This window comes from Prunus persica, chromosome G2, assembly GCF_000346465.2.
Source record: "Prunus persica cultivar Lovell chromosome G2, Prunus_persica_NCBIv2, whole genome shotgun sequence".
Classification (NCBI taxonomy): Eukaryota; Viridiplantae; Streptophyta; class Magnoliopsida; order Rosales; family Rosaceae; genus Prunus; species Prunus persica.
In genome coordinates this window covers 20,441,683-20,469,228 of record NC_034010.1, presented here as the reverse complement: position 1 = coordinate 20,469,228, position 27,546 = coordinate 20,441,683, and the positions used below count along the sequence as shown (strand labels likewise).

The window sequence follows — 27,546 nt, the reverse complement described above, 5'->3', positions numbered from 1 at the left end:
GCTAAAACCTAAATTTATTGTAAATTTATCTCCACGCACTATCAAAGCTTGGATCGGAGGATTTGTCTATGATCTCCAAGCTTATACTATACTGGGTAAGTGCGTTGATTGTTTGGTACGCCCTTTCCATTCTTCTTCCTCTCTCTAACCCTAAAAATCAAACCAAATAAAGAAGGCTACCATGGGGCAGCGCACATCTATTCCTTCAAGTAAAAGTCTCCTATTCTTACCGCTACATATGACTTATGAAAAAAATATCTCATCCATTTGGCTTGTTAGTTTCTGTTTGTTTTGTCAAAATCTCTTGGGTTGTTACTCACAAAACCATGGTGTACCTCCTTTTATCCATGATGCAGCAGCCCTTTAGGTGGATTGTAATGGAAGATGGGCTTCCATGGCAGCCGTAGGTTTTGTCTTGTTTTTTTATTTTTAATAAAAAAATTATTTTCAAGTGTGCCCTTTTTAATAATTTTAAACATTGATTAATTGTAAAAATAAACTGTAAAAATTAATGCGGGATGGGAAAAAATAGAAAATGAAAAAAACACACTCAGAATTTTTAAGGACTTTTCACATATAGACCCATTATAACTTTACATTTTAGAAAAAAATCATTCAAGTTTAATACTTTGAAAAAAAACACAATGATGTATTTTTATTTTTGTTGAGTATAATAGATAGTCTAAGTTAGAGGGGAGGGATGTTTCTCACACACACACAACGAAGATGTCATTGGAGTTGCAATTGAGACCTCTTGTCTGCAAGTCAATGTTATTTTCTATTGGGTTAAACCCTGTACTTTAAGTAGAAAAAAATACAACACATTAAGAATAAATTATAAACTAACAAGTGTCTAGTGTCTAGTGAGTTTTTTTTTCTCCAATTGGACCCCTTGCATCCCACATGGTGCTTTAACCTAAATTGTATTTGACATGGCACAAAAATGATTATTTCTTTTGATTGCATGCCACGTGTTATTTTTCATGCATATGCTTCACCAACAAAAAAGAAAAAGAAAAAGTGGTGAACATTCTCCTCGGCTGTCAAATGGTGAAAAATAATGGTATTAAAATTTAATTATGTCTAAAACCCATTAATCCTCCTATTTTGGTATGTCTTTTCCCTATAGTTACAAAAAATTCAATATTTTTCTTTCCATTCCTCATTTTTTGCGATTTAAAAATATTTTTCCGTACCGAGAAAGTGAAAGAAATTGGAAAAGCAAGCCCATTGGGTCATATTGTTTTGATTTTTGACTGGGCAAGGCAACCAGACCTCCAGACCCACACACAAACTCTATTACCTGCGAAATCCACCATCTCTCTCGCGCCTAATTCGCCTTCTCTTTCTGAAACATCTCGCTCCTTTTCTCTGCAATTTTTTCCCTTTTCATTTTCTTTTCCAATTTTCTGGATTCTGTAATCGCTGCAACTTCATCGCCATTTTCCCGATCCTGTTTTCCAAGGTATTTAATTTAATTTCCTCCCTCGTTGACGCATTTTTTTCTTTCTAAATTTTAATTTTAATTTTGAATTTAATCACTGCTTGTGTTGTGTTTTTCAATATCAATCAATTGCCATTTCATTCTGATTTGTGCATTTTCTTTAGCTACGACAAGCTGGTATACACTCACACACAAATAGGTCAGTAGTCTGATGAACATGATCGATCCGCAGCATTCATGTAAAACCCACAATGCGCAGCGAGATCGATCTCCATTTCAATAGTTGGGAATAAGTAAATGTATATGTATATGAATACGCATGCATGAATATGTGAGTGTTTTGGTTCCTTCCTTGGATAGATCCGTGAAATCCTTGTAGTTTCTTTACTTTTTTGATTGAAACCTTCAATTCTGTTCTCTGCGTGAGTTAAAAGGGTAGTCTTTGTGAAACGATTTTTTGGCTTCCAAAAAGTGCAGGGAAATATGGACTTGGAAATTTAGAGTAAATAGTCAGTAGCTAATGTCTTGTGGACTACCATGAAATTGGGTTTACTTTAAGTGAACCCAACTCGGAGCACTAAGCAATAGACTGCTAGAAGAGTTCCAAATGGAGATTGTTTCTTCTATACAAGTTCCAGCTAGAGAAGACTATGTGGTGTGCGATAAGAGCTGTTTTGTTTAAAATTTTTTTTTTTTGGAATGAATTTTGAAGATAACATAGGAATTTTTTATTTTATTTTGTATGATCTTACCCGTGGAAAGTGTTTTCAATTTATTGTAATATCCACAAATTTATTCTTTTGTGTGGATATTGAATAATTTTGTTGAATTTACTGGTATCCCACTAAATTTTAGCTTGAAAGTTATTGACTGCCAATTATTAGCTTTATTTCCATATTGAATAATTGTTTCACAGGGTTGACTGGAATGATATGGATGCCTCATTTATTTTCATTTTTTTTTTATAGGTAACTCGGTGTATATATGAATAATTTATAGAGCTGTATTATAATGGAAGAAGAAGAGGAGAGGAATAAGGAATTTGAAAAAAATTCCAGGAAGGATTCAGATAATCATGAAGTGGGTGGTGATTTACAGGAAAATATTGATCCGTCTCATCAGGAAAATATGAAAAATACCGATGGTGATGTAGCTGATGTAGGACATGATAGCGTAACCTTGCAAGGGGTTGATTCTGCAACTACGGTTGTGGATGAAGACCAATTTGAGCAGGTTTCTTTGAAAGATCAAGATAAGATTGTTGGTGCATCTCAGGGTGGTTATGTGGACTCAAATCAGTCATCAAATTCAGATATCCCCAGAAATTCAGATACCACCAGACTATCATCTGGTCAGTTTGAAGATACCTCACAGACATTTACGGCAGAATTAAATTCTTCTGCAGTTGATGGAATGCAACATGATCAGTCTGCCTGGAGCCCAGGGCAGGACAGAAAATTTGGTCACAAGCCATCTATGTCGTCTACTAGTTTTGATTCTTCTTTTTATGGGGATGTGGGTTATTCTCCTGCTGGTTCACCCCCAAAACCAAGGCCAAAACCTGCAATGCCAAATGTATCTCCGGAGTTGTTGCATTTAGTAGATTCTGCCATCATGGGGAAGCCTGAAAGTTTAGACAAATTAAAGAATATTGTTAGTGGTGTGGAGAGTTTTGGAAGTGGGGAGGAAATGGACGGCATTGCATACTTGGTAGTTGATTCACTTATTGCGACAATGGGTGGAGTTGAAAGTTTTGAAGAAGATGAGGATAACAATCCTCCTAGTGTGATGCTGAACTCTCGGGCTGCCATTGTCTCAGGTGCGCTTATTCCTTCGCTACCTTGGGTTGGTGATAGTGATGTTATTATGTCCCCTCGGACACGAATGGTCAGGGGGTTACTTGCAATATTAAGGGCTTGTACAAGAAACAGAGCAATGTGCTCAATGGCTGGTTTATTAGGAGTTCTTTTAAGGTCAGCGGAGAAGATATTTGTGCATGATGTTGATTCGCCGCTGCAAATGAGATGGGACGGGGCTCCGTTATGTTACTGCATTCAATACTTAGCTGGGCATTCACTTAGTGTTATCGATATGCACAGATGGTTTCAAGTCATTACCAGAACACTTACTACTGTCTGGTCAACCCGCTTAATGATTGCACTGGAGAAGGCAATGGGTGGAAAGGAGTCAAGAGGACCAGCCTGTACTTTTGAGTTTGATGGTGAAAGTTCAGGTTTGCTTGGGCCAGGGGAGAGCCGTTGGCCATTTACCAATGGGTATGCATTTGCAACATGGATTTACATTGAATCATTTGCAGATACATTAAATGCAGCAACCGCTGCTGCAGCAATTGCAGCAGCTGCTGCTGCCAAATCGGGAAAATCGTCTGCCATGTCAGCTGCTGCTGCTGCCAGTGCACTTGCTGGTGAAGGCACAGCACACATGCCACGGTTGTTCAGTTTCTTATCTGCTGACAATCAGGGATTGGAGGCATACTTCCATGCACAGTTTTTGGTGGTTGAAAGTGGTAGTGGAAAGGGTAAGAAAGCTTCTTTACACTTTACTCATGCATTCAAGCCTCAGTGCTGGTACTTTATTGGGCTAGAGCATACTTGCAAGCAGGGGTTGCTTGGGAAAGCAGAGAGTGAATTAAGGCTGTATATTGATGGATCGTTGTATGAAACTCGACCGTTTGAGTTTCCTCGGATCTCTAAGCCGCTTGCATTTTGCTGCATTGGGACAAATCCTCCTCCTACAATGGCCGGTTTACAACGTCGTCGCCGTCAATGCCCTTTGTTTGCTGAGATGGGGCCTGTTTATATTTTTAAGGAACCAATTGGCCCGGAAAGGATGTCACGTTTGGCTTCTAGGGGAGGGGATGTGCTTCCTTCTTTTGGTCATGCGGCAGGGCTTCCATGGCTAGCAACAAATGTGCATGTGCAAAATATGGCAGTGGAAAGTTCACTTTTGGATGCAGAATTAGGAGGATGCATTCACCTTCTCTATCATCCCAGTTTGCTTAGCGGGAGATTTTGTCCAGATGCTTCTCCTAGTGGCGCAGCAGGTCAAGTCATTTCTATTTTCATCAATATCTTACAATGAATAATAACCAAACAAAAGCTACATTAGATGTTGGATTGGTCATGTGCAGTAAAATAGGGGCAGAATGAGGAAATAAAATAGGGGCAAATAAAATACAAGAGTTTTAACTTCCTTTTGTTTGGATGAGAGAACTTAAAAAGATAGAACTTTAAAGGAAACAATTTTCCTGTATTTGTATGAGAAGAAAAAAAAGGAAGGAAAGGAAAGCATAGAACAGAAATTTACTATTTTTCCCTTAAGTTCAATATAGTTATTGACATTATTTTTGGCTGTACGGACAAAATAGTAATTTAATAATTGAACCTTGTCTCTCCATTCTCTCTCAACTTCTGGAGAGTTTAGTTGGCCCATGGGAAAATCTTCTCCTCCCTTTTCTTGCTTTTCTACTTGCTTCCATAAAAGAGAAAACATTTTTCACCTCCACTTTTAATTCCTGTCTTTCTTTCCTCCCACTTCTGTCCTGCCAATTCCCAAACCCCCTGTAGATCTTTGTTCTTTAATTAAGTTGGGGGTTTAATGTTAAGGCCCAATATGCAGATGATTTTTGTAATGATGCCTCTTATTTATTTTATTTTTGTACCTTTGGTGGTTTTGGCCTTGTGCTTCATGGTTTGAGTACCGTGGTAGTGTGTACTTGTCTTTTCTTTATTCAGTTACCTATTACTGTTATTTCAGGCATGCTTCGAAGACCAGCTGAGGTTCTTGGGCAGGTACATATTGCTACACGAATGCGACCAGTGGCGGCATTGTGGGCCTTGGCCTATGGGGGTCCTATGTCTTTACTTCCTTTGGCAGTTAGCAGTGTGGATATAGATAGCCTGGAACCACGACAAGGGAATCCTCCTTTGTCTTTGGCTACCACTGCTCTTGCTGCCCCAATATTCCGAACTATTTGCATGGCTATTCAACACCCTAGGAACAATGAAGAGTTCTGTCGTACTAGAGGGCCAGAGGTTCTATCAAGAATTTTAAACTATCTTTTGCAAACTTTGTCTTCACTTCATGCTGGAGAGAAAAATGGTGTGGGAGATGAGGAACTTGTTGCTGCCATTTTATCCCTATGTCAATCTCAGCAGAAGAATTATGCACTCAAGGTGCAGCTTTTCAGTACATTGCTTTTGGACCTAAAAATTTGGAGCTTATGTAACTATGGGCTACAAAAGAAGCTTCTTTCATCACTTGCAGACATGGTTTTCACAGAGTCATCGGTAATGCGAGATGCTAATGCCATTCAGATGCTTCTTGACAGTTGCAGAAGATGCTATTGGACAATTCGCGAAAAGGATTCAGTGAATACTTTTTCTCTATCACTTAATGAGGCAAGACGTCCTGTTGGTGAAGTGAATGCTTTGGTTGATGAACTCTTGGTCATTATTGAACTTCTAGTAGGAGCAGCACCTCCTTCATTGGCTTCAGATGACGTTCGTTGTTTACTGGGGTTCATGGTTGACTGCCCACAACCCAATCAGGTAAAATTACTTTGCAAAAGATTGTTTTCCTAGATAGAATTTATATTATGGTGTGGCTACTTGCTCAGTACAGTTTATCTTCTCCCCTCCCCCCTCCCACTGCCCAATTCAATTGCATTGTAACTTGGCAATTGTAATATTGGAGCGTCATATACAGGACCTACTGTATTATTCTCATTCTTATAAAATGTTGGATTTGTTAGCAGCTGTGAAGTGAGACTAGATTTTTTGAATTTTGAGCTTTTTCTAACTGACTTTTTTTCCGAGTAGTCTTTTATTGTATTTTCTCTTCTCTTTAGATTGTGGATTCCTTATCCAATCTTTGTAATTAGCTTTTCTACTTTTAATAAAATTCTGTTTCTCTTAAAAGAAAAAAAGAAAAAAAGAAATGCAGGACCTATTGTAATATGGCACACATACTCTTCTTTGCTTACTCTGATGAGTTGCACCCCTAGTATGAGTTAATGAAGCTCTTGTAAGACATAGTTGCTCTATCTACTGGTTTCTTCTTTCCTATATACTTTTGCAGGCCACCTCAAATTGTCCATATGGATTAAGTAGGGCCTATGGTCCAACTGCCTAATCACCTGGCCTATGTATTGTGGCTTGGATGTGCACACCATATGATTCATACCTTACTACTGCATTGGCATTAATTTTTTTTGGTTTGACGTTTGAACACTCTGTACTAATCTTACAGGTTTATGAGACTTAAACACCCTGCCTTACTATTTTTCTGTTCTTGTTTTCCAAATTCTTAGAAATATCTTTTCAAAAAGAATTTCAAAATTCTTAGAAATATGCAAGAAAGCTCACTCAATTAAAATGGATGTTTGAGAACATGATAACCAAGGTGTTTTCTTATTTTTATTTTTGTTTGACAACCCTTTTTCTATTTTGCGAAGGAAAGAGGACAGAAACCTATAGACTTGGGCTCTTAGCGTCTTACCAAAAAAGATAACCAAGTCCTTTCTTTTGCCTCATTCAGCAATTTTCCTAAATTTGTAAACCGTGTTAGTACATTGTGAAGAAGTTTTTCTTTTTCCTGAATATTTCTGAGGAACTTAAGGGTCCTGCAACTATATGCTTCATGGAATATTTTCTGCATGAATCTTGCCTTCTCACTTTAAGTTTAGAATAATTTATTTTTTGAATAGAAACGATTATATTGATAAACAAGAGGATAAGAGCAATCCTCAAGCAAACTACAGACAGACTTAAACCACACTCCTAAGAGACAAGAAACTTTAAGTTTAGAATAATTAAGAAAAATACTAGGGCCTTTTGGATGTATAATGATTAATAGTTAATGTTGATATATGGCTCTAAAAAGTGTTCTTCTTCCAGGTTGCAAGGGTATTGCATCTGATTTACAGGTTGGTGGTACAGCCAAATGCGTCAAGAGCTCAGACGTTTGCAGAGGCATTTATAGATTGTGGTGGTATAGAGACCCTTCTTGTTTTGCTGCAACGAGAAGCCAAAGCTGGTGACTATAGTATTCCAGAATCCATGACCAAGAATGATGAAATTTTGTCAGTCCAAGGACCTGAGCCAGATAGTGGCACAGTGGTATCTGAAAAAGTTCAGGATGATGAATCATCAGAGGGAAAGGAATTTAATTTGCATGAGGAAGTTGGTGAATCTCAAACCCCTGAAGCTAGCTGTCCTGTTGCCGTTTCCCCTGATTTGAAAATAGGAAGAATGGCTTCTGCTTCAGAAAGTGCTTTTACAAAGAATCTTGGTGGTATAGATCTATCAATTAGTGCTGACAATGCAAGGAATAATGTTTACAATATCGATAAAAGTGATGGGGTGGTTGTTGGAATCATCGGGCTTCTAGGTGCTTTAGTTGCATCAGGGTATTTGAAATTTGGTTCACGTGCTCCCTCGGATATGGCAAACAGTCTTATAGGTAGTGCACTCAATGATGGAGGTGGTACCATGTTTGAAGATAAAGTTTGCCTTTTACTTTTTGCTTTACAAAAGGCTTTCCAAGCAGCACCAAACAGGCTTTTGACCAGCAATGTGTATACAGCATTGTTGGGTGCGTCGGTAAGACATACTTATTCTTCCGTGCTCATATGTTGTGATGGGTTTGTTTATTAAGGACAATTTTGTTCCTTCAAAAGAAGGGACTCCTCGTCATTTGGTTTGTTTTAATCCTGAATATGCTTTGTGTTCCTTTTTTATCAAAAGGACCTTCATTGGTGCTAAAATCCACATAAAAGTGATTTTGAAGGGGTGGATTAGTTTCATTTAATAATTTTGTGTTTTCTAAAATGGTCAACATTTAAACGTGTAAACATGTTTTTGTTTTATCTTTAGATCAATGCCTCGTCGACTGATGATGGGTTGAACTTCTACGATTCTGGTCATCAATTTGAACATTTGCAACTTCTTTTGGTTCTCCTGCGTTCACTTCCATACGCACCTAAGGCTTTGCAAAGCCGAGCGCTACAGGTATCGCTTTTTATTTTTCCCAACCTGCTGTGTGTCTATCTATTATATGTGAATTTGTTGAATGAAATTAATGTGGGAATTGGAATAAACAAAAATGCCTTTTTAGATGCAATTGTTAAGGAAGTGGCAAGAGCCATTGTATATTGTAATAATTTTAGAAATGTCTTCAAGGGTGTTCCCTTGTTTAGCTGAAGTCCTCTAAGGTGTAGGCCTTTTTGCTGAGGCATCTCTTGCATAAAATGTGTGCCAGACAGTGCATACACTCCTTTACATGGTTGCAGTTGAATCTGGGCAAGTCAGCATCAGTTACTGACTGTTGAACAGTTAACACAGTAGTGGCAATGTCTATTGAGAGACACTGTGTCCCTGACTCGAGGTTTTTAAGGGAGCCCCTTGAGGGTAGACTGGGTTTTGTATTTTTTTATATAAAGAGAAAATGTGCTGAAGAGCAATAAAATTGCGATGAACAGAAAAAGTGGACAAGGGGACTATTTCAGAAAAGTCAAAATGAAAACAAATCAAAGACTCAGCTGAAACAAGAAGACCCTCACAAATGCGCAGAACTAACAACTAGCAGCTTGCCAGTATAGTCAAATGTTTGAGAACTAAACTCTGTGAATACAGATGCCAATAGTGCTGACCAAAGCCAAATTTTTCCCATAACCCCTCAACCTCTACACCAACATAATCTTCAGAAACTGTTTTGCTTCTCTTCATCCTAACAGTTCACGGCCAGAACCATACAACCCCACATGACTTTGGTCTTCGTACCCTTGCACACCATTTTATGGCTCTTGCAGAGAAAGGAAAAGCAATCCTTTCGGATGACCCAACTTAAGTCAAAGACTCAACGTCACAGGGTAATGAAGGAAAATATGAACAACTGGTTTCAAATTCTTCTTACACAAAATACACCATTGGGGGGATTAGCAGGTATTTTGTCTCCTTTAAACCATATCACAAGTATTCACCTTTCTGTGAGCCATTAGCCATGACAGAATCTTCACCTTGGAGGGAGTTCTAGATAACCAAAGCAAACCATGGGGATTGAAGGAAGACTCTGAGCCAGAATTACTCAGGTAACAGTAATAACACTTGTTGGAGTGACTCCCCGTGGTATCTAGGCCCCATTTTCTTGAATTAATCCTGGAAGAGTGGATACAGACATTTTCAAGTAGAGACAACAAGGAAGCTATTTCTGACACCTCAGACTCATTCAAGTTTCTCCTAAAACTGGGTAGTTGGTCCGTACTTAAACCCCCACTGCAACTTATTGCTGATTGTACAAAGGGGAAGACCTTTGCATTAATGAAGTTGAGCTGTGCAGGAATAGGTGTCTCTAATCGCACGATGCCTAAGTATTTGAATGTTATAGGGAGTCTGTGGCTAGAAAACTGGATGCTTACAATTTCTCCCATATTCATTGTTAGTACTCAGTTGCTGAGACTATTATACATTTTGGGAGTTTTGCTGAATACTTAGGATTGATTGTTCTAATTGTATGAGGTTTTATTTATTGCATGATGACTTTGATGTTTGTGGTTCAGAAATTCTGTATGTTAACTTTTTTCAACTCTTTTCATATATTTTGGAATGTAAAAGCTCAAGTATGAAAAAGCTTATCCCTCAAGGCAATGCCTTGCCTCATGGGTAGTGAAGCACCTCACATATTGCCTTCGCCTCTGGAATCATTGAATGTTGGTTGAAACAGCTTAACTTTGTGAAGCATAAGAATTTTCGGCTTGCAGAAGTGGTAATACTTTTGGATATATTGGGGAATGTGAGATTATATGGTTCTAGACCGGATCGGAGATCTTGGGAGGTCGAGGAGCAGGGTTCTTTTTCCTGCAAGTCTTTCAGGTCTTTTCTTCTCTCTACCACTAGGGATGTCTTTCCCCCTTTCAGCTCAATCTGGAAGGCAAAGACTCCGCCGAAAATTCAATTTTTCGTGTGGCTGGCAGCAAATGGCAGGATTAATACTTGCGATTGCATTCAAAGGAGGCAACCAAAGATGTGCTTATCCCCCTCTTGGTGTGTTCTTTGCAAAGAGAATGCAGAAAACATTGATCACTTGTTCATTCATTGTTCGTATTCCCTAAAATTATGGTGGAGGATGTTGGGTGCTCTCGGAGTGGAGTGGGTGATTCCTAAAGGGTGTTTTGAGCTCCTTAGTATCAATCTGAGGATTTCAGGGAAGGGGAAGAGAGCTGGAATCCTTCGTGATTGTCTAGTTCATGCTATTTTCTGGAATATCTGGATGGAGCGAAATCGAAGAATTTTTCAGGGTCATATAGGAGTTAGGGTTGAGGAATTATGGGACAGAATTAAATTTTGGGCATCCCTTTGGGCTTCGGTTTCGGGGCAGTTCAAGGACTATCACTACTCTACCATCATGAGAGACATGATGGCAGTCTTAAGATGATTTTACTGAAGTTTTTGTGGTTTTCGTGTTTTTTATGCAGTTTGTTTTTCAATCTTAGTAGGTCAGACTCTTTTTTTGGTCTTCTTGTTTGATCGAGGATTTTTCCTCTTGATTATCAATACAATGTTTCTATTCAAAAAAAAAAAAAAAAGAGAATTTTCGGCTTCTCAAATTTAGTGTAGTAAGAGGCTATGACTAAAGGGCAATAATTGTTTACACATGCTGTACTTCTTGCTTATATGGGTTTCGTTGTTGAATCCTCCTTGATGTTCTGTTTCCTATTCTAAGATGCTTCTTTCTATATGATTTCAGGATCTTCTGTTTTTGGCTTGCAGTCATTCAGAAAATAGAAGCAGTCTGACACAAATGGAGGAATGGCCGGAATGGCTTCTTGAGGTTCTTATCTCTAGCTATGAGGTAACGTCTTTTAACATTATTCTAAAATATCACTTATGAGTTGTGTTAGGCATTGCAATTAAAAGTGTGATATATACCACCAGCCTCTATGGTCAGTGGTTCATCTCTTCCTTTATTAAAGGGGAATTGTTGGGTTGAAGCCATGAAGGAATGTGATGTAGGAAGAGGGAGCACTATCCCTCACTTTGTAAGCCAGCCCAAACAACTGGAATGTTTGAAATATGACATTTAGTTCGAGTAAGAGGGTTTTATGTTTCAGTGGCATGGGATCTTATCTGTTTTAATTGATTGGGACTTGAGAGCAACCCTAACTCCATGTTCGCAATATTGCATTACCTGTTTTTACAGATGGATGCAGACAAACATTCTGATTCTTCAAGCTCAGGAGATATAGAGGACCTCATACATAACTTCCTGATTATCATGTTGGAGCATTCAATGCGTCAAAAAGATGGCTGGAAGGTTAGATTTATGTGTGTATATATATACTTTCTCATCAGTTAACTTGGTTGTCCTTGTATGATTATGGCTTCTGTATATGTTGATTTTTGGTAACCTGCGTATATCTTTTAGGTTTTTGCGCATTGTATTGTATCCTAATCATGCTCTTATATTCCTCAGTTTGCCATAGTTTCTTGTGCTTGTCTGCCTATACTCAACTTTTGATTCAAGGTTTATTTGGAGTGGAGTTTTTAACCATCCCTGTATAATAGATCTGTACCTTGGAAAAATGTTGAAATGAAATATTGATTTGCATGATGGAAAAGAAAAAAAAAAATTCTTGATTTGTATGATGGAATTTTGGTGATTTCAAGCTAAGAGAAGATGATTTTTCATAAAGCTAGCAAGCACATTGATGATCTGGTTAATCCACCTACTTGCATGTATGAAATTAATATATTGCAACTCAGGCGAAAAGAAGTAATATGCTGCGAAAATGAAGTAGAGATATGAAATTATATACCTGAAATGGAAATATATGAACTCAAATAACCTCAACTAAAGAGGGCTACCTACAATTTGTTCTTAAAAAAAGAGGGCTACATATGTCCATTTTCCCAGATTACTTGGGGCCCTCTACATAAATATTTTTCTGCTTCTTGACCGTGTATAAAATGTTTTATCAACTATCTCCTAAGTTCATATCCATCTCTCTTGACTACTCTTTTCTCTTTAAGAACTCACTCTATTTCAGTGATCCATGAATCCTTTCTTGGGTCTTTGTTGCATGCTGTCACACTTCTAAGACAGTTCTAACTAGAAGGCTTATTCGGAGTGGGTGATTCCTGAAGGGTGTTTTGAGTTCCTTAGTATCAAGTTGGTGGTTTCGGGGAGGGGGAAGGGAGCTCGAATTCTACGAGATTGTCTAGTTCATGCTATCTTCTGGAATATTTGGATGGAGTGCAATTGAAGAATTTTTCAGGACATATAGGAGTAAGGGTTGAGGAATTATGGGATAGAGTTAAATTTTGGGCATCTCTTTGGGCATTGGTTTCGGGGCAGTTCAAGGATTATCATTATTCTATCATCATGAGAGATATGGTGGCAGTCTTAAGATGTTTTTACATAAGTTGTTTTCTAATTACTGATTTATTTTTGGGCATAGTAGGTTAGTTGTTTTTTATTTTAGGTATTGTGGTGCTTAATGAGTCCGAATTCCTTTTGTTGTATGATCGAGGATAATTTCTCCTCTTGATTATCAATACAAATGTTTCTATTTTAAAAAAAAAACAATTGAGCTCACTGAATTATTTACTGGTCTTTGCCAGATAGAAATGTGGTTATCCAACCTTTTGAACTTTGCTAATTTAGATATTAATGGATCATATGTATGTGCGCCTATTTAAGAGTTCTGATCTTTCTCTATATCCTGCCTGTACATATATCAATGTATGCGAAGTTTGGTGGTGCTGTTTAGAATAAGTTATTCTCTAGTTAATCAGTTCCATTCATATTGTTATCGCTTCCCTTCTACAGGATATTGAAGCTACAATTCATTGTGCAGAGTGGCTTTGTATTGTTGGTGGATCAAACACTGGAGAGCAACGGGTTAGGTATTGTTTTACATCTCTGGCTAACTCTGGGAAGTTTCCCAATGTGAATATGGATGATTTGTCAAGTCATGAAATAAATCTTTCAACTGCTGCTGTAACTTTCTCCAAACTGGATAACATGTTTTTCTGTCTTCAAATGGTTTTGTGGTATCAAGGAGTGAAATCTTATTTGTGTAAGTTGGATTCAGATTATGTTTGACCTGGTCCAAAACTGCCCTGTTACTTGTCCTACGTGTAATGCTATGTGATTTTTTTTAAAAAGAAACTTTTTTTAGAGATACTAATTTGAATGCTCGTCAACATAACATGATTTAGTGAGGTCTCTGCTTGGAAAGTTTACCTGTGTGCATTTACGAATATTTGTTCTGTGCTGCAATTATTGCCAATCTTCTACACCATGTTTTTCTATGACTTATTGCTTCAAAGCTTCTTTGTTTTTCCTAGGGTAACCTATGTTTTATCTGTTGGTAATTTGAACAATATTTTGATGGCGGTACTTTTTGTCCACATTGACTGGAATTTGATAACAAAGTGGGAAGAAGGCAAAGGTTTAATGGAGCTGTTGTGTGTTAACTTAGCAGTCTTTTGGGTGGTTTGGTAGGAAGGGAACGTTTAATTTTTGAAAGTGGACTATTTATCGGGCAATGCCAGATAGTTTGCTTGATTTGGGTGTTGGTTTCTTCTGAGTTCAGAGACTGTCCTTTCTTCGTTCTCATCTTAGATTGGGAAGTAGCTATCTATTAGGATTTTGACTTTTGATTGACATTTTGTTGCCTGGTTGTTCTGCTGGCTTTATTTTTTCAAGGTTTTCACAGCTTGCCCTGTTTGAGTGCTTTTCAGCTTACTGTACTATTGGTTCACTTTAATAAAAATAATTATTAACAGTTGGTGCTTTTTGTTCATCTTGGAATCCTAATGGTTTATTGATGACCTAAATTGGTTAATGTGCTTCATTTTTGGAAGACGTGAAGAATCGTTGCCCATTTTTAAAAGGAGGCTTTTAGGTGGTTTGCTGGACTTTGCCGCTAGAGAGCTCCAGGTTCAGGTAACCTTTGTATTTTATCCTGTTACCTTTTGCATCTTTTTTGGAGTCTGAAACCTCTCTCTCCTACTCTCTCTCACGGTGTTATCCTTGTTTACTTCCCATTTGGCACTTTTAGTTAATGCCTTGGAAGAGAAGAACTATATGCTACTTTTGATTTTGAAAGTTGACTAATTAAAAAAAAAGAAATAATCTTTTCTTTTACCACAGACTCAAGTTATTGCTGCAGCAGCTGCTAATGTGGCATCGGAGGGTTTATCACCAAATGATTCTAAGGCAGAAGCAGAGAATGCCGCTCAGCTTTCTGTAGCTTTGGTAGAGAATGCAATTGTGATACTAATGCTTGTCGAGGATCATTTACGGTTACAGAGCAAACTAGCTTGTGCTTCACGCGCTGCAGATAGTTCTCCATCACCCCTTTCTCTTGTGTCTCCCATGAATAACAACTTAAATTCGCTGAATACAGTTGGTGGAGATTCGTTCGGAGCTTTGGGTGATCGCAAGTCGTTATCTAGTGAATCTGGGCTTCCTCTTGATGTATGTCAACAGCATATGCACAAAACACATGAGCAAATGTTCACAATCTTACAGTTATTTGTTTCTAATATGATTCGTATCTTATATATTCCATTTAGTTGTGCATCTATAATGTTTGTTCTCTCCCCTCACCCCCATTAAAGAAAAGAAATGAAAAAACATATTAATATTATGTTTCCTTAATCTCGGTTCTGATATTCAAACTCGTAGCAACTGTCCCTCTCATACCTTTTGGTTTAATGTGAATTTTCTATTATTTTCTTTCCGCTGCATATTCTTAGTTAATATCTTATATTCTTGGTTACTATTCCTTTTTCTTTGCTAATTAGGCCATTTTATCAAAATTAAATTCTGTATTTCTTGTCTTATGTTCTTTTTTCTTATACAATAACATGTTTATTCATGGGGCTTACGCTTGTAAGTTTTTGATCAGCTTCTTGCGTCAATGGCTGATGCGAATGGTCAAATATCTGCAGCAGTGATGGAACGTCTTACTGCTGCTGCAGCAGCTGAGCCGTATGGTTCTGTTTCCTGTGCTTTTGTATCGTATGGAAGCTGTGCCATGGATTTAGCTGTGGGGTGGAAGTATAGGAGCAGATTGTGGTATGGTGTTGGCCTTCCTTCAACCTCAGCTGCCTTTGGTGGTGGTGGCAGTGGTTGGGAATCTTGGAAGTCTGCACTGGAGAAGGATGCAAACGGAAACTGGATTGAGCTTCCTTTGGTGAAAAAGTCTGTGGCAATGCTCCAAGCTTTGCTATTGGATGATTCGGGACTTGGCGGTGGACTTGGCATAGGTGGTGGATCAGGGACTGGAATGGGAGGGATGGCAGCACTCTACCAGTTATTGGACAGTGACCAACCATTCTTATGCATGCTTCGAATGGCTCTTCTTTCAATGAGGGAAGAAGATGATGGTGAACAGAGTCTGCTCATGAGGAATGTAAGTATAGAAGATGGGAAATCAGAAGGGAGGCAACCACGCTCAGCGTTGTTGTGGAGGTGATTTCATATCCATGATGATTCTGAATACATTTGTTTATTCCTTGTGTGCATGTTTGTCAAAATTGAGCGTTACAACTAATTCATATTAATGATTCACAGTGTGCTTTCACCTGTTCTAAACATGGCGATTTCTGATTCCAAGAGACAGAGAGTCTTGGTTGCTTCCTGTGTTCTTTATTCTGAGGTTGGTTTCCTTTTCAGTGTTATGGTGAATTGGTTATACTCGTATAAATAAATAAAAATTGGTAAATTGGTGTACATTTTACCTGTTAGCTATACTCTTATCAATTGTTAACATTCAAAGACTTTTAGACTGTATCTCAGAGTCTTGATATTTCTTCCCTTCCACGCACTCCTTGAAAATTTGGTATTATGGTTGCCTTGTTTACCAGTTATTATTTCTTGTTGAAATGTCATTGTTGCCTTGTTTCTTGCAGTTATATCATGCTGTTGGCAGGGATAAAAAGCCTCTCCGTAAACAGTACCTTGAGGCCATTGTACCACCATTTGTTGCTGTTTTGAGGAGGTGGCGGCCACTTTTGGCTGGAATTCATGAACTTGCAACTGGTGACGGTTTGAATCCTCTTATGGTTGAAGACCGTGCATTGGCTGCTGATGCCCTACCAATAGAGGTTGCCTTCTTTATTAATCTATTTATGTTCTCTGTAGAATTAATGAATTTTTCATGCACTTAGATCTTTAGTTGTTGGAATAGAAAGTTGTGGGGGCGGGGTGGTTAGTTTCGCTCTTGCATTATTGCAACTTCTCTCTTGCATACTTTAATGTGTCTCTTTGTGTAAGTTATTGCAACCATGTGGATGTCTCTCTGTGCCTCCTTGTTGCACCTGTGAATGTATAAAGCTGAAGCTATCTTCTTCTCCCTGGAGTCTATTGTCTTCAAATCTATTTCTTCACCATTTTGAGACATTTTGACGATATTTTTTTCAGGCTGCTCTTGCTATGATCTCTCCAGCTTGGGCTGCTGCTTTTGCATCACCACCTGCTGCAATGGCACTGGCAATGATAGCTGCTGGTGCCTCTGGTGCAGAAACTCCAGCTCCTACCACAAATTCTCAGCTTAGGCGTGACTCCTCATTACTTGAGCGGAAAACTGCTAAGCTTCACACATTTTCGAGCTTTCAAAAACCTTTGGAGCAGCCTAACAAATTACCGGGTCTACCCAAGGACAAAGCTGCTGCAAAAGCTGCTGCCTTGGCTGCAGCCCGTGATCTTGAACGTAATGCCAAAATTGGTTCTGGGAGGGGTCTCAGTGCTGTGGCAATGGCCACATCTGCACAGCGGAGAAGCACTGGTGACATGGAGCGTGTGAAGAGATGGAATGTTTCTGAAGCAATGGGGGTTGCCTGGATGGAATGTTTGCAGCCAGTCGATACAAAATCTGTCTATGGAAAAGATTTTAATGCTTTATCGTACAAATTTATTGCTGTTCTTGTTGCAAGTTTTGCTTTAGCAAGAAACATTCAACGATCTGAGGTTTCACCTGTACTTTTGTCCTCCTATATTTTAATACACATTGAGGTTGGATATCTGATATTTTCTTTTCTTGCTCTCCAGGTTGACAGACGTTCTCAAGTTGATCTAATAACTCGTCACCGTTTGGGCAATGGAGTTCGTGCATGGCGCAAACTGATGCATTGCTTGATTGAGATGAAGTGTCTTTTTGGGCCATCTGGAGACCAATTATGCAAGCCTGCACCTGTATGTTTTGAGATAACTAGTTCTGTTTTACTGGATTTTTCAAATTTTGCTACATTAATTCAAGTTTCTTGTGGGGCAACAATGGTGTCTGGTTTTATGCCTGGTTATATTCTCAACAATGCATGCTTTTATATTTAGCATCATCTTTGTTGCTCTTATAACTTAACACTATTTTGTATCTTTTGTGCTTTTTTTGTTTTGTTTTTGTTTTTTTTTTTTTTTTGTTTGGTATCTAAAAATATATTTTCTAAAGACATAGTAAATGTTCCGTAGGTTTTTTGGAAGCTAGACTTTATGGAAAGTTCTTCTCGGATGAGACGATGTATAAGAAGGAATTACAAAGGTTCTGATCATTTTGGTGCTGCTGCCAATTATGAGGATCATAATAAGATGAAAGAACAAGAAAATGTGATACATTCCTCAAATGCTCCGATTCTAGCAGCAGAAGCAATAGCCATGGAAGCAGTAAATGAAGACGATGAACAAGGGGAAATTGATAATTTGGAGGGAAGAGCCTCTAGTGTAGAAGAAAGTGGGGAGAATCAGCCACATCCATCTGAAACAGCCGGGCAAAGCCCGCAGGTACCTATGGAATTTGGTGATCCACATGTTGCTTGTGAACCAGACATGGGCGAAAGTTCATCAGCCGTTGCGCCTGGATATGTTCCGAGTGAACTTGATGAAAGAATCGTTCTTGAACTTCCTTCATCGATGGTTCGACCGTTGAGGGTCATACGCGGAACTTTTCAGGCAAGTCTACAAGGCTATGCTCTGACATCCTTTCTTATATATTCAGTGTCTGTTTGTTGTCATATTTGGTTCTTATATTTCAGAATTAGTTACTGAATTTTTATTCTTTTTCCTGAACTGAAACTTGTGTAATGATATATGCTAATTAGTTTTGGATTCTATGTCTTCTTTCAGGTAACAAGTAGAAGAATAAATTTTATAGTTGATAACAGTGAGCCCAATGGGGCAGTAGACATACTAGATTGCACCGAAATGAGAGACCAAGAAAAAGATCGCAGCTGGTTGATGTCTTCCCTTCATCAAATATATAGCCGAAGGTGATCCCATAGTAGATTTACATCAGTATTAATGTAATATAAAATGACATAAATGAAAATACTCATATCTCTCCTTTTTTCTTTTCTTTGTATATACTTTGTTCAATAACCTACTTTTGTCACAGATATCTCCTAAGACGAAGTGCTCTGGAGCTGTTTTTGGTTGATCGTTCAAACTTCTTCTTTGATTTTGGGGTAGCTATATTGCAAGATTTCAGATATTGCCTTTTGTTTTTTCTTTCATCATTGGAGGCATTTTTATCGTTTCTAACCCTTATAATCCACCTGCTAACCAACCCATGTTGTTGTCTTTTTCTCCTCCCAACTTTTATTTCCTTAGAGTACTGAAGGACGGAGAAATGCATACCGAGCTATTGTTCAAGCACGGCCTCCTCATTTGAATAACATATATCTAGCAACTCAGGTTTTCACCACTTTTCCTTGTCTGAGGTGGAGTTTACTTGCCGGTTTGTGTTTGTGTGTCTAGCTTAGTAACCACATTACAACTGTTTAATAATTCCATTGATCGTGTGTACCATTTGCGTACATCTGTTGCAAAATTTTGATTGGTCACCTGTTGGATTAACTTATTGAGTGGTATAAACCGATCAAGTTCTATAACTAGTCTAATTTCATTTTGGTATATAAAAGAAAATCCAGTATTACAAAATTTGAAATGTTCTGATTTCTGACTTTCCCTGTATCTGCTAACACATACGGAATAAAAAAGTATGTGGGTTCCACACTACAAAATTAATACCTGAAAAAATAGGAATTAGATTGATTATGGGGGAGTAGTTGATCTCATACCCATTCCTTCTCTCTCTTATTCCTAACTTCCCCAATTCATGACTTCCCCCAGTCTAAGTAAATAAACATGCCATAAAAGTTAAAACTAAAACACCCAAAATAATCAAAAGTTACGCACAATTAAAAGGACAAAATGGTAAGTTTGACTTTTCAAAAATAAAAAATGGACTGACTTGTGACCTAAAACTTTTATAACATAAACCACTATTGAGTAGACATAGAAAAAAATATAGGATCATTGCATTTCCAAAGTTCAAAAATATGTTGTGATGTAAACTATTATTTGATTGTGTGTGTGTGTATTTGTGGTTGTGAAATTAAGAAATTATACTTTTGGTGTATGTGGAGTTTTCCAAACTTGAATAGCACTTTTTTAGAACTTAAATTAGGTATTGTAGAGACCTGAACAACTTTATGTCTTCGTACTTATCCCAAAAAAAAAAAAAAACTGTCTTCTTAGGAATTGATATTTTATGCTTGGTGTATGCGGAGGATTTCTAAGTTGGATAGTACTAATACAAGACTTAATTCCTTATTCTGTGTTATTACATTTTAGAACTGATGAATTGATTTGTTATTGTAGAGACCCGAACAACTTCTAAAGAGAACTCAGCTTATGGAGCGTTGGGCTAGGTGGGAGGTAGGAATTCTGATTGAAGTTCTAGTTCATTAACAGTTTTTTTTTTTTTTTTTTCTTCCTAATCTTCTTTTTTCCATTTTTTTTCTTTACGAACATAAATGTGGGAAATATATGGAAAATCTAACCAGTAAAATTACAACCATTTTGCAGATCAGCAATTTTGAATACCTAATGCAGCTCAATACACTGGCTGGGCGTAGTTATAATGACATCACTCAGGTGGAATTTTGTGGATAGTTTTGTATTATATGTGAATTAATACTGTTTATATGCAGTTCACATTTCTTTTTATTTCTTTCAGTATCCTGTTTTTCCTTGGATCCTTTCTGATTACAGTTCAAAGAGGTTGGATCTTGCTGACCCTTCTTCATATCGAGATCTTTCAAAGGTGGTATCATTGAAATACAGCATCCATTTGTTTAGATTTGCTCACCCTGATGTTAATGAGCGTTTTATGTACCACACAGCCTGTTGGTGCATTGAGTGCTGATCGATTGAAAAAATTTCAAGAGAGATATTCCAGCTTTGAGGACCCAGTCATACCCAAATTCCATTATGGTTCTCATTATTCTAGCGCTGGAACAGTAGGTTCTTTCCCATTTGTCTTTCAGTTTTCATATTTTGTCGTGTATGCTAACTACGCATTTGTTGTGCTCATAATTATTGTTGAGGCACTTACTAGATGATTCTTTAAAAGATATATAAAGAGACTATCGTTCAAATGTATATATCATATATTTAACATGTCTGAATACATATTTCTTTGCTTTTTTTAATAAATATTTTGTGTTTTAATTTCGTGTTTACCAATCCCATTTTGTCCTCGGGCATAGTTCATTTGGGGAAAGAAGATGTTGATGCATGTTTATGCATGCTTATGATATTGTTGACTACATCCTCTGTGATATGCCCTCATATGACTATTTGTTTTATTTTATTTTCACCTTCTGTTATAACATTATTGGTTTCTGGTGGGACCTACTAAAAAGTAACTGCTTTGCTTCCTATCGAAAGAAAAAAGGGTAAAAGAATAATTGACCTTTCCTGATGATAGATGCTGCAGAAGTCAGCCTTTGTGGAACCTAGTGCTTGTGCATCCTGAAGATTAAATCCGGAACCCTTTTTAGATGCTAAAGTACTCAAATTCCCTTTATAGGGCTCATCCTAAGTTGTGGCTAGTCAATAAATAAATGCTAATTTGTAGAGGGGATGTTGTGGAAGAGCAGTGGGCATCTGTTTATGCAATTGTAACTCTTAATAGTATTTTATAGATTGGTAGGCATCTGTTTCCTAGAATGTTGGGAGCAGAGTGATTAGAAGGATTAGGAATGTTTAGCTGTAGTAATATATTTTGTATCACTGTGGTGGAACTCCTTGCCCACTGAGGTGTACTTTTTAGTTTTGTTAATAAAATGTTCCTTTACTCTCAGAGAAAAACAGATGCTAATTTACATTACATTACCTAACCTGGTACACAGGACTATCTACTCTTTTGAAGAAAGCCCTTCAATGCAATTTTGACATCATATTATTATGTTATTGGGTAACATGGAAGCCAATATGTGATACTCTTTTTAGCTAGATGAATTAGATTGGTGAGATAATTCTTCTCCATGATTTCTGGTGTTTTATTTATTTATTTATTATTTTATTACAGGTGCTATATTATCTTGTTAGAGTTGAACCGTTTACAACTCTGTCAATACAACTGCAAGGTGGAAAATTCGATCATGCAGATCGAATGTTTTCAGATATTCCAGGTACTTGGAATGGAGTCATTGAGGACATGAGTGATGTGAAGGAATTGGTATGGTCTCACCATTTTCGTAAAAGCTTCATTTTATCTAATAATATGCAAAGATTTTTTTTTATTTCATTTACACAATGATTGCTTGCAGGGGCTAATAAGACAATATTTTGGTTATTAATTCATTTAAATATCTTAGGTTCCTGAGTTATTCTACCTCCCTGAGATGTTAACCAATGAAAATTCAATCGATTTTGGTACTACACAAACAGGTGGACAACTTGGTAGGTTCGAGTACACTGTACTAGTGGAACTAGTTGATTGTTGTCAACTAAACTGAGTTTGATTGTTCTGCTTTTCTACTTACATGTCAGATTCTGTCAAACTTCCACCTTGGGCTGAAAACCCAATTGATTTCATCCATAAGCATCGGAAGGCTCTTGAAAGTGAGCATGTATCTGCACATTTGCATGAATGGATTGATCTCATATTCGGGTAGGTTTCTGTTTGGAGATTTATTTTTACCAAAATTATTTATAAATTATTTGTTTTCTTCACCTTGTTTAGTTTTGCCTTTTTTGTCATCTTTTATAAGTTGGTGACAACTCTAGAATTTGTCTGTATATATCAACTTTGAGAGTTTTCTTTTTGAAACTGTTATTTTCATTAATGAATTGGAATATTCAGGTATAAGCAACGTGGCAAAGAAGCTATATTGGCAAATAATGTCTTCTTTTACATTACCTATGAAGGGACTGTTGATATTGATAAGATCTCAGACCCAGTAAGTCTAGTTTCCTTTGGCATCTGTTTGATTTTATCCATAATTGGTTGATTCATAATTTCCTTTTCCCTCAATCTGCCAAAACAGGTACAACAGCGTGCAACACAGGACCAGATTGCATACTTTGGGCAAACACCATCCCAACTGCTTACGATTCCTCACTTGAAGAAGCTGCCGTTGGCAGATGTTCTTCATTTGCAGGTAACTTTATCTTGTGAAAAACAAGAAACTTAACTGAATAATACGTCTGTCACTGTATAAGACATTTTGGATAACTGATACGGATTTGATTTTTTTATGAAAATATTTCTGGTATTGGATTATCATGCATTACGTGTAGATTACCTTTATATGAAACATTTTCGTGATTGATTTTTGGATGTCAGACTATCTTTCGAAACCCAAAAGAAGTCAAACCATATGCTGTTCCTGCTCCTGAGCGCTGCAATCTTCCTGCAGCAGCCATTCATGCTTCGTCAGATGCTATCATTATTGCTAATATAAATGCACCAGCAGCAAATGTTGCAGAGCACAAGTGGCAGCCAAACACACCCGATGGCCAGGGTATGCCTTTCCTCTTTCAACATGGAAAGGCTACAGCAAGCTCCACTGGTGGAACGTTTATCCGTATGTTCAAAGGGCCAGCTGGATCTGGTTCTGATGAATGGCATTTTCCCCAAGCGCTTGCATTTGCTACATCTGGAATTACAAGCTCAGCTATAGTATCCATAACATGTGATAAAGAAATAATCACCGGTATGTGTTCACTTCCTTACCTCAGTTTCCTCTGCTTTGTTCTATTATGTAAAAAATATTTTGTTAATGTTTGATAATATTTATGTTTTTGGTTTTTAGTTTTTTTTCTCCTTTTCAAAATTAAAGAGGGAAAATGTGTCCCAAAGGCTAGAGGATTTGTTGTAGATCTCAGTCATGATAAATAATGAGAAGAGAATATATAAAACTAAAACTGTTTTAAAAAAATTTGGTTTTCTAGTTTATATTTTATGAATCATTCTCTATACATTTTCTCATCCCTCCCTCACATCTATCATCTCTCTTCTCACTATTCTCTCATTTTTCCTTCTCTAATTTAAAATAAAAACCAAAATCGAAAATGTTACCAAATAGGTGATTAGCAATTTAGAGTAAGATTAAAGCAGTAAAATGATGGAAGTACAAGAGAAATTAATAGGAAACCTTATCATAACTTTGTGTTAATAAGAAACTTTGACTGTGGAACAATTTTCTTCTGGGTATTTGCATTTTATTATGACAACATTATTCCTCCATTTATGCATCATTTTAAAATGTTTTATGTATAACTGCAGGTGGTAGAGCCTTTGCCATTCAATAAATGTGTGAATTTCTTTTTTAATATAGTCAATAGTCTGTTTGATGTTAGAGAATATGAGGGCACTTACTTGAAGACGCGACTAAGGAAATTTGGAATTTTCCCTTCTCATTTGTGTGCTCATGTGTTTTTTAAATTGACAGTTATTCAACCTATGCAGTATGTAAAAAGCTGTCAGTGTTCCTAAGAATAAAATTGATAAACCAGTGTTAAGTGTTTACCTCATTTTGTTTATTCAGAAAATATCATGTGATACTATTTGGCTCGTAACTAGCTGGGCATGTATTATATCTTGTTCTAACTGTCTCATATCATTTTTAAATAAATTGGAATCTGAGTGCTAGTTTCTGGCTTGTAACTAGGTGGGCATGTGGATAGCAGTATCAAGATAATATCATCAGATGGAGCAAAAACATTAGAGACAGCCTTTGGCCATTGTGCTCCAGTGACTTGCCTTGGACTTTCACCTGATAGCAACTACCTTGTGACAGGATCCCGAGACACCACTGTTTTACTTTGGAGAATACATAGGGCATTTACCTCTCGCTCTAGTAGTGTATCAGAGCCTTCCGGTGGGACAGATATACCGCGCACAACCAGTGGTAGTAATTTATCACACATATTAGCAGACAAAAGCAGGAGGCGTCGTATTGAAGGTCCCATACATGTTCTTCGAGGCCACCAGAGGGAAATACTCTGTTGTTGTGTCAGCTCAGATCTTGGCATTGTCGTTTCATGCTCCGATTCATCAGATGTTCTCTTGCACTCTATAAGAAGAGGTCGGTTGATCAGAAGGCTACCTGGTGTGGAGGCGCATGCTGTCTGCCTATCATCTGAGGGAATTGTATTGACTTGGAATAAAACACTCAATACTCTGAATACCTTTACTCTTAATGGGGTTCTGATTGGCAGAGCTCAGATACCTTTCTCTGGTAGCATCAGTTGTATGGAAATTTCTGTTGATGGATGGAGTGCTTTGATTGGAATAAACTCATCTATGGAAATTGATAGAGGCAGCTGGGATTTGAAACTGAATAACACAGAATTTGGGGATCTTAACCAGGAGCCAGATAAAACTGACGAAAACAACAGATTGGACGTTACATTGCCTTCAATTTGCTTTCTGGATCTTCATACACTAAAGGTATGAGAAATGCAAATTAGGGTGCTTTTCCTTCTAGGTTAGCCATATGTTTTTTTTTGACTTTTTTGTTGGTTAAATTTCCTACGTTGGAACAATCTGACTTGTTTGACAATTGGGGATCTTGCTTTCCACATGCTAAAAAATTCTGCAATAGGGGCTTTCATTCATTCTTGTCTTTTCTGATGTGTCTTCCCGGGTTGGATCATACCCATTTGATGTAATGCATGTCTGGTTTCGTAAGTGAACTGGTTCCTTTCTTGTTAACAAGCCTGTGGTACTTTCCGCTGCAGGTTTTTCATGTATTGAAGTTGGGAGAAGGACAGGATATCATATCTCTAGCACAAAACGCAGATAACACAAACCTTTTGGTGTCAACTGCAGATAAACAGTTGATAATTTTCACGGATCCTGCTGTAAGTCAAAAATTTGTTTTCCTCATTTAATTTTTATTAGAGTTGATTTTGTGATTTTATCCAACTTGATACTGGGGTTCCAGTCTGGTTGGAGGAACCTCCTGTGACTTTAATGTGTGTAATAATTATAAAATTCACTTTCCTATAACATTGTAAATCTGCTGCTTATTGCTTGCAGTTGAGCTTGAAAGTGGTGGATCACATGCTCAAGCTTGGTTGGGAAGGCGATGGGCTAAGTCCCCTCATTAAATCATAGTTTTAGGACATGCTGGAAAAGGAAAAGGATACAGAAATACCCAATACAATTTACCACCAAGGCAAGAACTGCAAGGGCATGCCAGCGGCTCCCCCTGTTTGTTAATCGAGCCAATTCATTCAGTTTTGAGCTGTGTTTTGAGTGTAACATATGTGTATTAGGTAAGCAGAAAAACCCTATCTTTATACCTAGAGTTACAGGTTATTAGAGTTGCTGCGAGGGTTTTTTTTGACTCAATTCGGTTGTAAGTATGTACATTGAGACGATGAGTTCAAGTCTATCGGGGCCTCGAGCTGTTCATTTTTGTCCATTGATTTTTTATAAATTAATTTTAGTGAATGAAAATATAGAAGCTATTCATTCTTGTAAAGTACTGGATTTGGCTGCCAGGACTGTTCATTAAGAGCGATTGATTGAAACTTGGTTTCCTTGTGCCAAACTGAACTGAATCAGTCGAAATTTCCACTGGAAGTAGTTGTTACGTTATTATGGTTTACAATTTGTCTGCATTTTTATCCCAACCCCAAATTTAAGTTATTATTTTGTCTACTTAAGATGATACCAGACTTTTTCAGACCCCGAAAAAAAAAAAAAAAAAAAAAAAAAGGTGATACAGGACGTCCTATATGTAACAAATTGACAAAATCAATCTTAAAGTTACAAAATCGGTTTGACCGCACATGACACTGGTGAGCCTAATTTCTGTTCACAATGGATGCTAATTGATGCTATACAAAAACAGGTGTCTTCTTCTGCCCACATTAGTAGAATTGGAAGAGTTCAACTAACTGAGTTATACCCATTAGCGTTGTCCGCATATATTAGTTTCCTTTATTTAAAAGGCCTCAAACCTTTTAAGATATAAAGAGTTGAAAAATTGTCTACACTACACATCATCAATTTAGTGTAAATGTAAGTGAAAATACGGTCACCCACTTGAAAAAAATAGTGGTTAGTTTCAATGTAGTGTAACAGTCCGTAACTTCAATTTGTTTGTTAAGTTTGAAAAAGAAAGTTTTTGGGTGACTGATACTAATTAAATTACATGAGTGCTAATTGTAATCGACACTCTTAAAATTTAGGTAAATTCACACTAAAAGTATGGGACGCAGATTACAATTTTTTTTCTTTCTCTATAAAACTACCTAAGAGCAAGTTTGGAGTTGTTCTTTTTTTATTTTTCTTGAAAAATAAATTAATAAATTCAGGCTAAAATTAGGACTTAGGATTAGAGAGTATTTTGGTGAATCTATATATATCTATATATATAAAGCAAAAGGCAGAGAATGGTGAAACATTCAAAATACCAGAAAATGCCCTTTGTTAATTCAAACATTAAGAATTGAAATTATTAATTAAATGAGGATAATATGGTAAATTCACATTTTTTAATATTAAAAAAATTAAAATTAAAAACAAAATAAGATAATAGGTCCTACTTTTATGGAACACTAGCCTCTCTGCACGCGCTTCCGCGCATGCGAGAGGTTTTTTTTAAAAAAAATTTAAATTTATTTTAGAATTAAAAAAGATAATGGATATTTGTGTTCCATAAAAATAGGACCCATTATCTGAATTTTCTTTTAATTTTAATTTTTTTAATACGAAAAATTGTGAATTTACCATATTATCCTCATTTAATTAATAATTTCAATTCTTAATGTTT

The 27,546-nt window shown here is 37.1% G+C and overlaps 1 protein-coding gene across 1 annotated transcript; it reads left to right on the top strand.

Annotated features, from left to right (window-relative positions):
• On the top strand, positions 1,262 to 26,366 carry LOC18784991 (BEACH domain-containing protein C2). Its single transcript, XM_007220505.2, has 32 exons — positions 1,262 to 1,465; positions 2,413 to 4,508; positions 5,222 to 6,015; positions 7,363 to 8,067; positions 8,341 to 8,475; positions 11,210 to 11,314; positions 11,663 to 11,776; positions 13,292 to 13,368; positions 14,332 to 14,413; positions 14,621 to 14,947; positions 15,381 to 15,946; positions 16,049 to 16,133; positions 16,387 to 16,581; positions 16,898 to 17,443; positions 17,525 to 17,668; positions 17,942 to 18,418; positions 18,593 to 18,735; positions 18,861 to 18,930; positions 19,076 to 19,159; positions 20,129 to 20,185; positions 20,336 to 20,404; positions 20,487 to 20,573; positions 20,653 to 20,769; positions 21,843 to 21,992; positions 22,132 to 22,216; positions 22,307 to 22,427; positions 22,620 to 22,716; positions 22,804 to 22,917; positions 23,103 to 23,472; positions 24,430 to 25,211; positions 25,502 to 25,624; positions 25,803 to 26,366. Exons 2-32 carry the CDS (start codon positions 2,456 to 2,458, stop codon positions 25,878 to 25,880), a joined length of 8,952 nt encoding a protein of 2,983 aa, XP_007220567.1. The 5' UTR covers positions 1,262 to 1,465; positions 2,413 to 2,455; the 3' UTR covers positions 25,881 to 26,366.